This window comes from Melopsittacus undulatus, chromosome 2 (genome assembly GCF_012275295.1).
Source record: "Melopsittacus undulatus isolate bMelUnd1 chromosome 2, bMelUnd1.mat.Z, whole genome shotgun sequence".
Classification (NCBI taxonomy): domain Eukaryota; kingdom Metazoa; phylum Chordata; class Aves; order Psittaciformes; family Psittaculidae; genus Melopsittacus; species Melopsittacus undulatus.
The window spans coordinates 60,583,843-60,602,818 of record NC_047528.1 but is presented as its reverse complement, the minus strand read 5'-3'; the positions used below and the strand labels follow the sequence as shown (position 1 = coordinate 60,602,818).

Genomic DNA, 18,976 nt, shown 5'->3' with positions numbered 1-18,976 from the left:
CCTTTCCTAGAAGACTTTTTGTCAATTTTATTTGTTGTTGGGAAGAAAATAAAACAGAAGAAGCATTTTATTATGCTATCTACAGTTTTACAAGAGCAGGAGAAAATGTGCAACAATAATAGTCTCCATTCTACAGCTGGCACACACTAAGAAAAATCTATAGTAATGTGATTTGTCCTATTCATATCCCTCCAAACTCAGATGAAGTTAAAAATAAAATGAAAAACAGGGGACATTTCTGATTCAAAATTAATGTGAAGAATGCTGCATTTGTTGTTGGATTGAAGCCTGCTTGTCTTCACCTAGTACTTCTCCCTTCAGGAGAAAAGGAACCTGGAGCCTTGCTATCAGCACCCTGACACTGGATACAGAAAAGTGAATGCTGCCCAGTTCCCCCTCATGAAAACTTTATGGTTTTACTGTAGATCTGGACACCTCTCTGACAGGCCAGGAGTTAGTCCAATTCTCCAGCAGTTATTCCCCAAAGGAGGAGGCCAAAGCAGCAACAAGAGACAAAATTATACCAGGTGTCAACCCACAGCAGGGCAAATCCAAGCAGAAGCAGGCTGTCTCAGCATCATGCAGGGTCTATATAGCACAATACATCATTAAAATCCAGAGTGTTTATTCATGTTCTTATTGTACAACTCTGTTGTTTATATCAATATTATACCTTCATTTCAAATGCAGTGGGGTTCCGAAGCCCACATTTGGTTTAGAGGCCACCTCAATAATAAAAAAGAAATCACTTTACAGCTTTAATCCAAAACCCAATATTCTGATGCATTTGCTAACAGAAAATTAAATAGAGCTCTCCTGATGCCAGTGGTGTTATGCTGCCCCTCAATGAACATAAAGCAGAAAGGCAAACAGGCCCATGATATTTTGTAGCAGTGAGGGGATCACACACCATCATACTTGCTGTATTATGTAGCACACTACATCTGAGTTCTAGTGACTATTAAAACATATAATTAATTATTTTCTGGTGCTTTTGGAAATCAAAGCTCAATTAAAAGATTGGGTTTAGATTGATTTTTAGGTATTCTACCACAAAAGATAGAACAGCAAACAACACATATCTAATATATAAACTGGTGTATTCAAATGACCCCACAATCCAGTCTGTCTTGTACTTCTATTTATTCTTTTTGCCTAATATTTTAACTTGAAATCTGTGAGCCAAAATAAAAACAAAATCAACTTTGTTCTGTGTTTGTGTAGTGCTTACACAAAAAGGTCATGAGAAAGACTCCCAGGCGCTCATAGACAGTAATGAACTACTAGTATCACTACTGCAACTGCAGTACTGTGAAAGCCTATAAATGTCCTTTTGAAGAAGAGATGGCAATAGGTTTGGTGGAAGAAGGAAGGCTGGGTTTTGAAGACACACTGGAAATACTCTGGTTAAGTGAAACACTCTGGTTAAGTGAACTCCCCACCTCTTGAAGGCAGGCAGATTGTGAATTTTGGGTTGTTTGTCACTCAGTGACCCCTTCATGCCACATCTAATCAAAGCCTGCCATTTCCTCTTGCTCTCTTTGCTCCAACAAAATGTTCTTTTTGTGCTGTTGCAATCCACTTCCCTCTAAAGATCTCCTCTGGACTTCTGGTGCTCATTACCATCTGGTGGTTCCAAATGCTTACCATGCCCACAAAGCCTTTGTGCAAAAGGGAGCAAATGCTGGTGGTGGCTGAAGAATCTTCTCTTTCCTAAGTAGGTATGCATTTATCACACTTGTCATTACATCACTTTGCATCACTTCTACATTTGGAACTCCCTAAGATATGAATAAGCAGCTGGTACCATGTCTAGGCATTGGCATGATGGGCTTTCCTGATGATTTCCAAGGATAGGAGAACCATCAAAAAACCTAACATACTGCAAGACATAAACAAAAAAGAAAATGCTTTCCTGCTATAAATGACATAAGCAATCAAGAATGGAAGGTGACAGAAAATTTCTATACTTACTATGTGTCGTGCTGCAAATACTCCATCAACTATTGCACAACAGAATGCTGCTACCACGCCAAAGCTGATAAACACGATGGAGGCTACTAACTGAGAAGAGAAAAAACAGATTGAGTAATGTTCTCAATATATTTCTTTAAGTAAAACAATTACACTCATTATCTAGTATTCTTAAACAACAGTTCCCCCTGCTGTAATTCACTAAAGATCAGTGTGGCAGGATGCCAGTCATGCACAAGGAAAAGGGCAGAAATTCTTGATGCTGAGTTGACATACTATCAAGTGTACTAGAAAAGCCTAAATCTTTCTAGAGAAAAACATGTCAGCTGTAAGAGTTATTAAGTTCAATGGTGACTTCTTTTAAATCAACTCATTTAATAAACAGCAGTTGTGTCCACAGTATGAAAAGCCATACTGCTTTTGGCTCACATCAATCTCTACAGCCTTATGACAGTGGTACCACTTCATACATACAGATAAAGGAAGTTAATAACTAACCCATCAACTCTCAGAAAGCTTCTATCTTCCCATATAGCTTATGAGAACTTATGCCACAACAAAAGCGGCTCCCAGCTGCCCCCTCAGTCTCAGAGTGGGCATGGCAGAGCACAGCAGAACTCTGTACATGTCCCAGATGCAGCACAGACAGCATGCTGCCTTTGTTAGCCTACCAGACATAACTTCAGGCCACATTCTACCTCCCAAGATGCTTCCTTCATTAAGCATTATTAATTCTTTATCAACAGGACTGCCAATAGCACAACAAAGTGATGATGGGATGGGAAGCTTGGGGAAAAAGGCTGTGCAGGCTGGGCATGCTGAGCCCACTGCTAGCCATGCTCCCTTTATCTCTGAGGATGACTACAGCTGCAGCTCCAGCTGCAACTGCAGGGCTAGCAGAACCCCAGCTATGGCAAGCTTACTGCCCAATTCACTCTGAAAAGAGCAATAGGACTCAAAAAGGCTAAGCACTGGTACACATCTCTATCAGAGATCAGTGTGCAGCTAGCACACACTCTTGAGATGACACTAGCTTGTTTTGAGGGCATGTCTGAAGGATGCAGTGCTGTGAGCAAGGTGAGATGAACTAAGTCTTGAGGAGAAGCTCTGTGTATGCCTAAGCAAGATGCTCTCCTTGGGCTTATTAGCCCCAGTGCCATCAGATGAGGGAGAGATGCTGTCACTCCTTCCTCTCTCAGATTAAAAGTTTTTTGTGACTTGGAAGATCCTGCACCTTGAGTTTGGAAGAGTGGGTAATTGCAGGATAGAGGGTGAATCTAACACGCACATTCTGGCTATGTTTTTAATGTAACATACAGCTTTCATGTCTCTGCATTTCTCAAAGTCAAAAGAGGAACCCTTCAAAGTGCCCTATATGATAGGTTTATTTTAATATACAACAGTATTAATTTATAGTCAATAACTGCAACAGGTAAAAAAATTTCCTTGAAACCTGACAGAGCAGCATTCACACTTGATAGAGCACATGAACCAGGTTTCAGTTACAAACTTGGGACCTCTTTGTTATTTAGTAATTATTAATTGCTCCTTCACAACATGTATTTCAGAAAGGCTCAGGTATAATTATCAAAATTACAGTCCACATATCCCTTCTGCCTGTATCAAATCCATATCTGCATTACCTAAATACTGTTTTCACATGTGTAAAATCTGTAAGGCATCCCAAACCCACTTGAAAAATTGACTTTTTAGCTTATGCTAACCTAGGAAAAGTACAATGTCAATAGCATCAATAGGGGACACAACTGTTGTCAAAAAAATGTATATTGGGCAAGTAAGAAATTCCAGCTATATAAACCCATAGCTTACAGACACACAGGTCAAAGCAATACCAAACATTCGGAAATAAGAGTTCTCAGTAAATCAGCAAAAAGTACCACTTAAAAGAAGCAGAATCACAAATGCTTTCTGATACACTCTCTTAATCGCTCAGTAGCTCATGGCTCTCAGATCATGTAATCAGAGGCGAGCCAGCACCACCACAGGATTGCTGTGTAATCAGAATCCTCAGCGTGGGGAGAAAAGGGGCACATAGAAGTGGCTGAGGCTGATGGTACTGGCTGATCACCCCTGCATTGCCCTTGCAGCCAGCTCCACCCTGCAGCAAGGAGGCAGAAATCCTAAGAAAACACAGTTGGCTGCATCACCCTTTAACCATCACTATCCCTTGGCTCTCCACTATGGTGGGTCATGTCTAAAGATCTTAGCATGCAACTCATCAGACCAAGAAGACTGTGAGCTTGTTGTAGAGACCTATTATCACTGCAGACCAGAAGGATGTGCTGCCCTGTGGCAGCTGCATTTGCTACAGACCTGATCTCTTTATTGGAAAAAGAGGCAGTGTTTAAAAGTTCAGATTAAGTCATTATTGTCTGACACTTCTGTCTTGTTTTTCAAGTCATAGCAGTCAATCAGACAATTAGTAAGCGTAGCCAGGTGTTTCCAAATTGCCTGAGTTCAGGATGAATTTACTGGAAGCTGACCCCAAGGTGGCTTTTCATTTCACACATGAGCAATTTATTGATGATCTACAGTCCCCAAACCAATGTTGCCCACTCATGGAGATAGCTGAAATCCCCTAATGTACACCTGGCCTTTCATTTTACCATGGTGCTATAAGAGATCACATATAAAGGTGCACAGTGAGTTGTAGCATAGATAGACAGGAACAATGGAGTTGGCATAGCACTCCTCAGTCATATTGGTGATCATTTACCCATTCAGCCACAGTCTGCTGTTCTTATCCATGCCTATAAGCAACTACTTCAGTGAGTAGTTCCTTTGAAACTGAGAAGATAATGTCTTGACTGAAGTAATATTTATGACAATGCTGAAGTGGAAAAATGTGACACTCAGAGGTTCTTATGACTTAATACGTGTATTCAAATGATAAAAGGAGTAATAATGCAAGAACAACAAGAAAAAGTCCTTAAAATAAAATCGCAGATTCATATTCTCTCTCAAAACTCCCACTGCTTATTGAGAATCTGAGAGACACGTAAACAAAGTACAGAATTAATTACTTCTTTAAATTGCAGCCAAGACAGCCAAATGAAGAGCTGTTGTAAATTCAAAAGCTCTTTTCCCTGAGTGGTAGGTGATTGCTGCAGTTGTGAGTTTATGAGCCTAGCACTGTCAGGAAAGAAAAGCCACGCTGTTCATTTAAACATAGAGGATTTTTGTTGACAGGTAAAAGCAGCAGCACTTAAAAAAAAATGGATCCATCACATCATCTCATCTCCATTTTTAATAGCACTATGGTCTGTCAAGAGAATTATGCATTGTCAAGAGAATTATGCATTGTTTATAACATGTATTTATGTTATAAATGTATTTAACAGTTATTCAAGAAATTGTTTTGCTTTTGCCTTTTCATTGCTGTGCAGCCAGGCTTCTCTGCAGCCTATGGTAACAGAACACATTTACTCCTTGTTCTGGTACAGAATATAATACTTTGGTTATTTACAAGGGCACCAGAAAGCCAGTTAACAAACACTGAAAACTGTACTGTGTGGGCCTATCAAAATAAACCCCAAAAGCCAGTTGTTCAACAGAGGTATTTTAACAAAAGGGAGAGGAAGTAACACTTTGAATGAGAGACTTTTCCACATAGTACTAAATGAAGAGTTGTTACCCGGCTTAGTCATAACACAGAGCTATGAAAACACTAAAAAATGCAAAACTACTGAAAGGATGGAATCCTAAATTCTTGCATACTCCTTCTTTGAGAAAATGCATGCATTTTATTGCAGAATCCACCTGCCTTAGACAGCCTCTTGTCCTTCAACAGGTATGCAGCACCGCTGGCTGTACTGCGCCACCCTCCCTGTGCAAGTGAGCCTGGTGAAGGCAACAGAGCTGGGGGCATCCTGTGGCCAGGAAAAGCTGGTGCTGTACATACACCTGGCACGAGTACTTGGCAAACACCATCTCCCACAACGATTCCCAGGAATGCTTTTGAAACCAAGAGCTGGCCACAGACCCAATCCAATGGGGTGTGTGACACAGCCACCCTGGCTGCAGTCATGCTCTCATGCAACCACCACACCGCAGGTCCCCGGGTACTCTGCGGGCTGTATCACACGCTGCTGTCACTGTCCCTGCTCTGTGACACATGGAGACGTGCAGCCAGTGTTTGCCAGCAGGCACAGAAACTCACATTGCTCCCAAGCATAAGCAGCTGCTCGCTACAGGCTGATATCTCTCTGGCTGTTTCCAACATTGCTGTGAAACTCCTCTGTCAAGCTCACTAGGCTCCTGGTCTGCATTCTCACACATACCTCATAGCTCTAATTTAGCCATTACCTGCTCTCAGTCAAGAGGCACAACTGTTCAGATAATGACAGTCATTTCCAGCACCAGATGCTGTGTAAGATGCCTCATTCTCCTGATTTAGACTAAGTAGCTCTAAGACTTTGGAAAACACATGGATTTTTGTTCTCGAAATCACTTCAGTATCAGATGTAAATTCCATTATATCTAACAGACCCATCTAGCTCATGCTAAATGGCTACTTTTGCATTGCACAGCCTCCAATGTCTCCAGCTATTGTGCTGCTCATCAAGTCTGGGATTTTTTTTTCCAGACAGAGGAAGAATCACTATTACCCTCATCAATGTAAACTGAGAAACACTGTCATCCAATACCTTTGGCTCTGTAAAGCAAAGGCTTTGCAAAAGGCTGTGTAAATGTTATGCCACAGGTATGTAAAGCCTTTTTATCCCCACGCAGGTTCAACTAAACATATTTGGAAAAGAAATTCATGGAGCAGTTTGCTGTAGGCTGCCCCTTATATTGCATTCTCCAAACTACATTTTAATTCTTTGTGCCTTTCTACTGGTTTGACATCCCTATGTCTCCAAGTTCAGAAATTAAAATAGGCTTAAATAAATCTGCTGCGGTTTTCCAGTATGCTGGGGATGAAGCTGTGAGAGCAGAAGTTTACAAAAAGTACATCACAAATCCAAAACAGAGAATGATTTTCCACCCTTGGCACAATCTCAGCCAGGAGCTGCATCTGTTACCATGGCACCTCAGCAGGGCTGTAGATTAAGAGCCTGCAAAATTAACGCAAATAAACTCATTGCACTGCATTCCAGATGTTGTTATCAACTAAGCACTGCCTGTCTTGTGAGGTGGGATGCTATAAAAGTACTTTTAATTGTGAGTTAATTTTCTCTACTTTGTAAAGCCCTCTCCTGTGTGGCCCCATCTCCTCCCACAGGGGCCACTTTTTTCCCCTGCCCCTGGGACTGTAGTTCTGCTGCTGTGATGAAAATTCAGCTCAGGCAAGGCTCCTACTATATAGGTTTTCACAACTGGGCTAATTACGGGGTTTCTCACTACACCAGGTTATGTGCTTCACAATATATGGCCTGCCAACTTACTCTTTCCAAATGTTAGTTCTTCACTGCTGTAACTGCGGCTCTGTTGTCGCACTGGAGATGGGATTATGTCACATTCATAATTCATTAATGCCAATTCCAGTCGTAGCACTAGTCACAATGACACAAATTCGTAATGATGGAAGACTTCTATGACTACCCAACCTAGGCCTGAAAAACTGCATCCTAGACTGGCTTTTAGGTGAAGGAGGGAAGAAAAATAAGCACAAAATGTCTCCTGTTTTAAGAACACCAGTTTTGGTACAGCTCAGAAAGAGAAGGACTGGGATCCCATGCTGTCGTGGTTTAAACCAAATCTGCACAGTTCGCTCACTCACTCCCCCCCTTGCTCCCCCAACTCCCGGAGAGTTAGGAAGGAGAATCCAAAGAGTGTGGCCCCCACGGATTGAGATAAGAACGGTTTAATTGCTAAGGTATAACAGAAATCACTCCTGCTACTACTACTACAAATAATAATGATAAAGCAAACAACAAGCGAAGCGAATACAACACCTCACCAGCCACTGACGCATAACTCACCCCACCCTGCCTGACCGAGCACCGACTGATACCTCCTCTGTCCCCCCCAGAGCTCCAGCCCTTCCAGGTCTCTCCCGGTTACATGACGTGCTATGGTATGGAATACCTCTTTGGCTAGCCTGGGTCAGGTGTCCTGTCTCTCCTTCCTCCTGGCCTCCCCTCCTCCCTGGCAGAGCATGAGCTCAGAAAAGGCCTTGGACAAACCAAACATTTGAGCAGTAACTCAAAACATACTTGCTATCAGCAAACGTTCTCAGCCCGAAAGTCAAAACACAGCACTGCACCAGCTACCAAGAAGGAGAAAAATGACTGCTACTGCTCAAACCAGGACACATGCATAAACATGTAACTTGCTTCTGACTGTAATACACTTAATGACTACCTAATAATGTAGCCAATGCCCATGACAGATACCTATATTACCAGGAAGGCCTTCACACAAAGATGCTACACACATGATGCTGCCAGGTGTTCAGCTCAAGTTTTGTGCTTAGATCAAGTGACCAAGTTAGAAATCTAAAGCCTTTCCACAGTACCATCACTGCTGAATTCAGCAGGTCCAGTTACATGTTTTTGAATATTATCAGCAACAACACAGATCTTTGACTCAGATTTTCTTCCCTCTCACTGTTGTTAAAAGCACTTCAGGGCACAGAGCTGAGCCTATGTGACTGCTCACTGCCATCTGAAATGGCACCTTACTGTCCTGTCTTAGTTTGGTTCCCTGCTGTCCAGCCCTCTCTCTTGGACCCTCTCCCCAGGAGTTGCATCCCTGCATACCAGCTCCTGTGTTTGCCCAAGTGCACAGCAAGCCAGTGCAATTCACTCACTAGGCAGAAAACTAATTGTTCCACCAAATGAATTAAATCTGGCAACTTTAGGGAGAGACAAGCACTAGAACCATTGCAAAAGAGAGGATGAGTCCATATGGCCAAGATAAAAGAGGAAGGAGGTAGAAATGCTGGCAGCAGCTGTTAGGCTGTCTCACCTGTTTCACATTCTTTGCACTCCTAGGGATTATCGAAGTAAAAGCTAGGTCTTAGCTATAATGAATAAATTATATGGACTGGGTTATTTTGCTCTTTGTGGTCAAGGAGAATTTTGGTTTACTGCCTGTGAAGAAGGCTGCTCTTTTCCAATATTGTGTCAGGGATAATTAATAAAAATAGCAACATGAAAAGGCCAGTTGGTGTTAACACAAGCAGGGAAGAGGTCTCATGGGAAATTTAAGCAACCTCACATGCATAAAAAGGCAGAATTAGATAAACAAATGTTGGGAAAGAACACAGAAACCGTGAGAGGTATCAATTATGATGCCAAGGAGAAAGAACAAGATCAAATCAATTTTCAAAATAAAGGTGGTATTTTCATTCAGAAAATCTCTTTTCTTGCCCCACATCCTGAAGGGCAGAATGATAAAGGTCAGAATTTGCAATATCTTTTGCTATGCCTTAGATACAGTTAATTTATATCATATGTAGGCATGGTTAACACATATTGCTTCCTCCTTTTCCTGTGGTGCTGATGCTCAACTTTTGCATATAAATCAACAATTAGGCTGTTTACAAGGGCAAGGGACTGCAGAAGTGCCCATGAACAGAAAATGTGCAAGGGGACTTAATGGTCCCAGCTCTCTTCCAGCCCAAGAGGGCTTATGCAGCACAGTTAAGACAAGAAAGGGAGCACAGGTTCTGAGCCTGCTTGCTCCAGCTCCCCCAGGCACACATGGAGATCTTCAGAACAGGGACTGTTTCATTACTGGTCAGATAAATAGACTTACTGAGTTATCTGGAACTTTATTTGTGCCGTTTGTTGTGACAGTCAGTTATGGAGATGGGGGAAATGAGCATCTGACCATATTGAGACATGCCTAGGGTTGCGTGACGTGTGTGCTGGGTCCCACAACAGGAGATGGCTCACATGGCCATCTTTGCTTCACTTTTCTCTTTAGTGGATGAAAGCCCCTGGTTCAAAACTACTCCTTAGTACCCTTGTTGTTAAGCTCTTCAAAGGTTTTCCACAGCCATCCACACTAAAGCATCTCTCCTCTCCCTCTGCCTGTCAGCTAGCAGTGACTGTGCTGTTCTCACAGATGCTGAGCACAGTGACTTAACTCTATTACAACCCCAGTTATCTAGAAAAGTGGCATGGAAAATTTTTTCCTTAACATTGTACTGTTCAAATAAAAACCTCGTATGTTAACTCTGACAGTTCCCTTGTCTAGGTCTCTCACTTGAAGTTGATTTCACCCTCTAGAAATGCTGCCTTGAGCATTAATCCGTAATTTATACCAATCCACTTTGCACTGCTCTTTCTGTAACTTGTCTTTCTTTCTAACCTGCTAAGGCATTTGAAGATGTAGGTTCTGTGAAAGCTGCTGTATGAAATAAAGATTAATTTTCCTGTATTTTTATCTTAAAGCAATGAAAGAATAGCGGAAATTAAACCAATAACTATTATGAAACTTGAGACAAAGTTATTGAGAAGGGTTACCTGATTAATATATTATTTCTTCTCTCATAATCTAATATCAGCTACAAAACCAGACCTAAAACAGCCAGGAAATTATTTAACATTTTTTTATAAGCAAATTTTTACTAGAATGACCAATCTACTGAAGGAAATAACCTATATCAAGCAGTTTCTGTGCACTCAAGCTTCCAAACTGGAGCCAATGTTAGACTGCAATCAGAGAATAAATTTGAGATATGCGTAAATGAACACATATAAAGTTTATATAATTCATTCACTGATGAGTAAATGCTTGTCTTGACTCAGTTAAAAATGTCACCACTTATGACACACTATCAGGTCTCCTGGGAGTTTGGGAGAGTCTTAGGAGTTCCTGCCACTAGACCACAGCAGATGTTACTGAAACAGCTGGCAGAAACACTGAACTGTACTTGGTTCACATTCTCCACGACAAGAAAGAGAAGGCATCCTTCCTGGGGCAGGGTTAGTTTCACCATTGGTGCTCTTTTAAGCCCCCACAGCATCTGAGCACCCCTGTTCATATCCCAGTAACAATATACCACAGTTACTGATTTCCTTCTAGCAGCAATGCTAGAAGGAAATCTTAGCTTCACTCAGATGTTTCAACCAGTACTGCTGTATTTTCTCCTTTGTCTAAGCTGATACCACAGCTCTAATTACTGAGCCTCTCTAGTTCAAGCAGGTGCAATATACAAGCTCTGTTCTATACATGTTTTAGCTGCTTTTAAAGAGATTTGTTTAAATAGCTGCTCTACTTTTCTTTCAGCCCATTAAATAAGGCATTAGTTATATGATCACACCCTTTCCCCCTGCTTCAGGTTCCTACTGCTAGGTAGAGGAACATGGAGTTTCCCAAGGGCAGTTCAGGTATACTGTATTTTTACAGGCAACACCGCTCCTGGGCCATCTTCTCCTTATTTTTCTCCTTGTCACCTATTCCAAAATTACTTTCAGAATCAGAGTTGGCACCCCCAGATTAGCACTTTGTTTCAAGGGCTGTCTTTTGGCAATGCAATTTTTCATTCATTTTCATATTTTTTAAATCTATATGGGTTTTAGCTTTTTAATTCACAGAGGTGTGTTTCCATACTCCATGGTAAATCACATGAACTGATTCCAGATGACTTTTGAGACAAAATTATGCATGCCCCAGTATGTATTTCTGAAACAGGAATGTTGTGGTGCTCCATCGAAAGTGAAGCAGTACTTCTCATCCAGGCTGCTGGGTGGTACCAACTGTGGTGACTTGTATGTGGTGAAGCTGATAAGGAAATTCTCTTAAGGGGAAGACCTAATCATACATAACTCTAGCTACTTAAAAAAATATAAGTCTTTGTCTTAGGTGGTTATCTGTGCTCCTCTGTAGTTAATGGAGATCCAGACACTTCCAGATACCTTCTATATCCACAGTAGAATGGGATGAATTACCTGCTGATGGCATTTGTCTTTTTTGCACTGGCTACAGATGGACCATAGATGAGGAAGTATCAGTGCTGCGAAAACTAACATCCTGTCAACACTCCTCTCATTCCCTTGATGTTAGCTGTGCAGATTTGTGCTTTCTCACTTCAGAACTTTCCTTCAGTCATCTGACAGGGATTTGCAAGGGAGGGAAGGGAGTAATGTGGAAGGAGAGAAGGGTGCCTGGGATTTGATGAAGACTGAGAGTGACGCTATCCAGGAAAAAAAAAGTCATCTGGATTTAACAGCTGGAGAAATGTTAATGGTCTTGGAACCAGCCTAGACAAGCCTTAGTCCAGCAGGCACTTTAAACTAGTAAAAATTCCCTCTTGCAAACATCAACAAAAGCACTTATCTAAGAACGGTTAAAAAAGATTATGGATTTAAGGATATCAAATAGTCAGGAAGCAAAACCTAAATACAGCATTAAAAGGAAAGCAGACAAAAGTGAAACATAAATCTAAATGCACTGATCAGCAGTGCTGACATTATAAGGATCCATCTTTTATTGATGAAAATGGAACAAGCTCGTTTCATCACTTAGACAGAGGTAGCTGCTCAGAGCAGCATGAGAACAATAAACCAGAAATAAGTAGCATATAATGTGTCATAGAAGTTTATGCTTCCTGGTAAAAAATGGTGGAATTGACATAGATCAAGACTGCTGTGGCTGACTGCTTCAGCAGCAGGAACTTTTTTTACACCAAAGTCTGCTAGTGTCTTTACAAATCCTTTTTCAGGTTGCAGTGACTGCACTGGTTTCTCAAGACACAAAAACTCATGCTCTTTATCAGAAACACATTACCATTAAATTATAAACTTCCATGTAGCAAAGTTCTACCTGCAGAGTCTGGAAGCCTGTATTTGACCAACAGGGATACTCATCTGTTTAACTTGATCAAATTCTTCAACAAGAGGATCAAAACTGCCTGTCCTTTTATAGGACAGCCCTTGCTTCACCTTCTCCACCAGGCACACATAAGCACTTATCCTAAATTCCTTACCAATACTTTCTATCCCCTATTCCTGCTTGCTAGGAAGAGTAATCAAATTTCTTTATTGTTCCACAAACACATTTCATGGGTCATAAAGTTTACTTTTTTTTTCAGCCTTGTGACAGTAATGCTTTCATTACATAAACAGCACAAGAAAACAAACTGGCAGTTAAAAAGCGTCCTATTATGCACTTAATTCTGCGTGCTGTTTCCAAACACAAATCTTAAAGGAACCACATCCCAAAAGACTTCCACTTACTATGAGAGAGGACTTACTTAAATTGAATCTGTGGCTCTAGTCTCTGGCTCAAAAGAACAGTGTCAGCCTTTACAAAAATGGAGTGTCAAAAATAAGCTGTGCTGGTGCATGAGTGTTTTCATATATGCACACACATACATATGTGTGTGTATGTGTATATATATACATATATATATATACACACACACATACACCTTCTGTTTCTATAGGATTTAAGCTTCCAGAAGCAAAAAAAAAAAAGCCATTCTGCTTGCCAAGAAAACTCTTCAAATAGGAGCCAAACTCTCTGTCCTATTTTTTCCCTTTGTAATAAATTCTCCATTTCTTTCTACCAGTGATGACAATGAAAACATGGTAGTTTCTCATCCAAGATTGGGCTAATGCTGTGTTAGGCCACAGGCTGGAGAGCCTGGGCTAGGTAAGACCTGGGACTGGTACAACCAATAGACCAGCATAGCATTGCATGAGAGGAAAAGAGCTACTGTGCTAGGCTACAGCTGGATGAAGTTGGTGGCATCAGTCTAGGTATGTAAAAAAGACACAGCCTTGACAATGGAATAGAAAGAACACTACAGACATGACTGTATTTCCCATCATAGCTTTACTAACTAAACCATCCTGATAGACACACCTATAAGGAGTGCAAAATGCACTTTGCACAATACAGCATAGTGTGAGTGGCATAGTGGCATAGTTGTTTTTGTCATTATGACAGGTTATTTGCCAGCTCATGTCAGCTGTAAGCACATATATGTGTGTGTAAGCATATATTACATGTTATATACACATGGTTATGTCATAGTACTTTTATGTGTTATAATATTTACATATATATATTTGCATGACTAGGTGATGAATCTGCACCGTTAAAACCTGAAAGCATAGACCTGTAGATATGTGATACGAAATACTGATCCATAAAGAACGAGGCAGACAGGAGCTGAAATATCCCTCAGACTTCCTTCTTCACACAGTGAGAGCATTTATTTTTGTCTTTGAGACCCTGAACTTTAAAGCCCTCAAGACACTGTGGGGAAACTTATACTTCCAGCATTTAACTCACTGACAGCATTTAGACAATGTTGTCATGGCATAGTGAGTTGATGTAACACTTTATTCCTAGCAAAAGAGATAAGTCTTGTTCCCTCCTCCCACAAACTGCTCTCTCAGCCATGCAGCCCCCCCAGTTACTTTTGCTGTGCCTGATGCTCACTTTGCTATGAATATTTCAACTCACTAATCCAGTACAAACTGGTTTTGGCTGGGGCAAGGAAGAGGAGAAGGAGGAACAGGCAAGACAGAAGAAGAAGGAAAGGAGGGAAGAGGAGAAAGGAAGATTTCTCTGTGTCAGTGGATATTCATATTCATATTTATTATAAACTGAAAATCCTCACTTTAAATCCAAAAGGTCAAAGAACTGCATAAAAGAAATTCCAAAACATTTTACTTAGTCCTTCATTCATGGAATATGTAATACTAATAAAAGTAAAATGTCTCTCATAATGTTATACCCAGTAAAATAATTAAACAAAGCAAAAAACTTTTCAACCATTGACATTTTTATTGTCCATAAAACTTTCTTCTTTGAATTTCACTTGCTTTCACTTTGGATGGTGCTTTCACACCTACAGACGTACACCTGTCCTCCTCTTCAGCTGAAATAACTCAGCCTTCAAAACATCTCCAGTTATTCATCTCACTTCTACCTATGACTTTTGCTAAATGCTGTCCTGCATTACAAGGAATAACTCAGAATTCCCAGCCATACCATGGGTAGACCACATTCAAAATCCTTCCCAAAAAGGATTAAAAAGGGATCACAAAGCTGATTCCTGCCAAATAAGGCAGCTAATTACAAAGACTGCTCCATGTTTACAGCGCAAAAGGAGACTAGACAGTCTACACATAGGCTGCTCTGCTCTAAACTCACAGTCAGAGAGTTATAGTATGATCTCTTTTATAATCTCCTCAGTATTAAAGAACAATATAATAATCACTTTACACAGGATTCTCCTTACTACACTTTAGCTATCTGAAACTCCAGAATCTAGTCTAAAACACCCTTCAAGGCTCCCTCCAGAGCCTAAGGAAAGAACTGTCTCCAAAGGGCATCGCATTACAGAGATCTGAGAAGTAGGCATAAGAGACCAGGAAGATACTTTCAAAGAATAAGCTGCTTGATCACACCAGCTAATAAGATTCTGTTGTATTTTGAAAGGAATGCAAATACCTAAACAAGAGGCAATCTTAACCTCAGTTAAGCATGTGTGTCAACCTATGAATTATTTTTATATAAATCTCCTTGTCTGTTTCTGAAATGCGCAGTTAGATCACACCACAAAATCTAGCATACATTTATGACTGAAAATACAGTAGCAGGTCTTTTCAATTTTAATGATGTTAAAGGTGTTAAAAAAGACAAGGATGACTGCTCATTTGTTCCATTATTATCATTTTTACATCAGTGTTGTTTTCTTCTGAACTATATGAAATATGAGCACACAGAAGATACTCATTGGAAAAAAGAAGTGATGTTGACTTTCTCAGACACTTGAATTCACAGGAGAAATACCATTACTTTGGTAATGACAAGATTGCCTTTACTTTATCTGCATCTCCCCTGCACTACAGTAAAGACTTCCACCATTTATTTGTGCAAGAACATCAAAGATAGTCTCAGGAGATCTACAGAATTTCAATGTTTTTTCTCTCCATGTGAACAAGCTGATTTAATTAGCTTAATATGCAATATGGAATCCATCAGCAATTAGCATCTCTGATCAAAATCTGCACTAAATTCAGTTTCTTCCAGATGTTTGATTTGCCTAGAGAGGTAGATGAAGCACACAATTTGAACAGGTATATACATACCAGTATCCTTTTTTGGTGTACATATTAATAACACCTATCTTTACACAAAATGTCCATTGGGCGCTTTATGATGGACTTAATCTATTTATAAGATTTTCTATTTTGAAAAGAAAAAGGGGTTTGGCTTTTCTGAAAACTGGCTCACACATGTAACTCCTTTAAAAACAAGGCTTTTCTTCAGAAACAGATGAAAGTCTAGTGGCAAGAAAATAATCAGAGATAATACTGAAATACTACCTCACACACCTTTCAACACAGGGTAGGAATGCATGCACTGTCAGGGAAGTCTACCATTAAAAACAGGAGGGGAAATTACTGCTGTATTTCTCCAACTTCTGCTATAGTTGGTTTTCAGCACTTAATTTGAAATCCAATTATTGTTGACAGGGATAAGGAAGCAAGCAAACTTAGGCATGTAGGCTTAGCATCCCTTGAGAAGTCTGAAGAAATAGCTTTGCCTTTTCTGTTTGTGTGCAGAGCTCCATGTTTTAACTTCGCTCATGTCTTCACATTCTGTTTTTGTCAGATGCAGTGTCTTCTCCGCTAAAATCACAACAGTCATCTCTCTAAACAAGTCAAGGACCAGTTTGAGCCAGTTAAGCAGTAGATTTTTATCCTAGTATCTCCTAGATATGTCAGAAAGAAAATTATCTGTGTCTTAGCACGAAGAAAAAACAAGTAAGACTCAGCAATGGATGAATTCAGGTCTCAGACCTTTTACAGACCACTGTCTTCATCCTAAATAGTGAGCTAACTCACTGAGCTAACTCACACCTTTTGAGGGGTCACTTCTGCTTCTCTAACCCCTCCCTGTCCTCTCTGTCCCCTTTATACTTATATTCAGCATCTCATTTTCTAATTGGAGATACTTTTTACTGTAATGTAAAGAGATGGCAAGCAAGGAAACAAGCAAGGACACTTCATGTTTTACAATGAAATCTATTTAATTTGAGCAGTATCACATTTTCCACCCATCTAGCACTAAGTGTGCTTTTGGAACAAAACAGCATATGTACTCTGTTCTTCAATCCATGACCTGCTTTGCAGGAAACAGGGAAGCAAAAAGGGACAACAACATATAATTCTTCAATTTTTGCTGTTTGCCAGTTAAAAACATACCAAATCAGTGCAAATCTTTAATCAAGGGGAAATTTTGTTCTTCTGGTGCCAAGTTTTGCATAGCAGAGCAAAGCACAAATGCTAAGAGCTGAAGTGAAATCATGCTAGTCAATGAGGCAGAGCCTGCTTCTGCAAGCAGAAGTTCCTTTGAATTAAGGGTTATACCTTGGTCAGCACATTGAACTTCCAAGGTGGGCCCTAGGATGCCAAGAATGAGGTCAAAGAGGTGCAATATTATTAATGTTGTGTTTTAAGAACAGAACATTGTCCATTCTGCCTAACTGTGCTGTTGTTCTTTCTCAAACCATGTACCCGCATTTATTGAGTGCTGGGGTTTTGCTGTACTAGTTCTTCTAGTCATTACATATTTGATATTGCACTTTGCATTTCATCACCCACAAACATATCTGGATTTACAGAGGACAGGTGACAAGGAAACAGAACTTCAAGACAAAAAAGATAAATATATTTAAGGAAGAAAAGGTCAATTTAAAATAGATATTTTTCCAGTGCAACTGAATCTACATTCATCTTAAATTAAAAAAAAAAAAAAGAAAAAAAAGCCAGAAAATTGTCAGAGCTACACTGGGTTAAACTCAAATTATGTTGCAGTAACTATTCAAAGAAAGTCACATTAAAATAGAAGCAACTGAATAAACAATTTCCTTTCCTTCCCACCCTCTTTTGTCCTGCTGCAGTGCATAGAATTTTTAGTTACAGGACTACAATATTCCTGTTACATTTCTGTGCTTCTATAAATCTTTACAATCTTATTGATGACTGCAAATTTGTAAAGCTGCCCTAAACCCTTTCAAGCAAATATACAGAGTTACACCCCAGGGAATAATTACCGCCCTCAGTTCAGTATGACATGAACCCTTTCAATCTAATTTCTGTAACTTTTGAGAACAAGCAGCTTAGCCTCTGCAAAGACAGTGTTAAAAAGCTTAGCCCATTGTGGATAGTACTCAAGGCAAGACACACAATTAAGCTTTCTAGTTATTTTCTTGGTCTGTTCCCTAGAAACTCAATCTTTCAATAGTCAGATCATCACTAAGTGTAATTAGTAGGAAGCAGTTTTCCTTGTTTCATGCTGGGATGTGCAAACAGGTACTAATACCAAACATACCAGGCACGTATTTCTCCATAGTCCTTGTGTAAATGACACAAAATATTGAGTATTACATAGTTTAACCACTGCTTACCCACCTAACGTGTTTTTCAGTCATTTTACTTTCTGCTAAGGACAGAAGTGATAGAAAACTAAAGCTGAGTAGAAGAAAGCTGAAAGATAAAACAACCCTAAAATGTTATGCCTGTTAGTAAAGTAGCATGAATGATGTGAAAAACAAAGCTATTTTCATCTGCCCACCACTGGGTCTGCGACTTAAAGCCTGCTGTTTGTCCTGGTCTCTGATGTAGACATCAGGGCAATAATTCCTAAAAATAAGTAAGCTGTTTTGTCAGTAGCAAAATTAATGAGGCCTGGCCTGATGCAGATTTTTGTCTCACAGGTCATGTCCCATTTGGATTCTGTAGTGTTTAATAAGAGGTGAGCTGACATTGCAGCCTTTACCACCATATGACAACTAATTAATTAGTCTCTGCTCTATCCACCTATGAATTTTCATGAAATTTGAAGGGATTGCACACCTTTGAACAACCTGTTGCCCTGCTGAATTCACCTGACACTGGTCAACACATTCAAAAAATGGAAGAGGGAACAGAGAAAGACACAAACATCATGGCTTTTTTTAATATCATTCCTCTGGGAAACCCAGCTAGAAACAAATATTAGAAGAGGGGAATCCTTGCTAATACATTGCTGAAAGTTAAAGGCAATGCAAAAAAAAGTGGTA

General features: G+C 40.0%; 1 protein-coding gene across 1 annotated transcript in view; it reads right to left on the bottom strand.

Moving 5' to 3' along the window:
* The window catches only part of TMEM255B (transmembrane protein 255B), a 63,747-nt gene that overhangs the window by 32,259 nt on the left and 12,512 nt on the right, over positions 1 to 18,976 (bottom strand). The window contains exon 5 of the mRNA XM_034074580.1: positions 1,975 to 2,064. Coding sequence (XP_033930471.1) covers positions 1,975 to 2,064 — 90 coding nt within the window. The remainder of the gene's footprint in view (positions 1 to 1,974; positions 2,065 to 18,976) is intronic.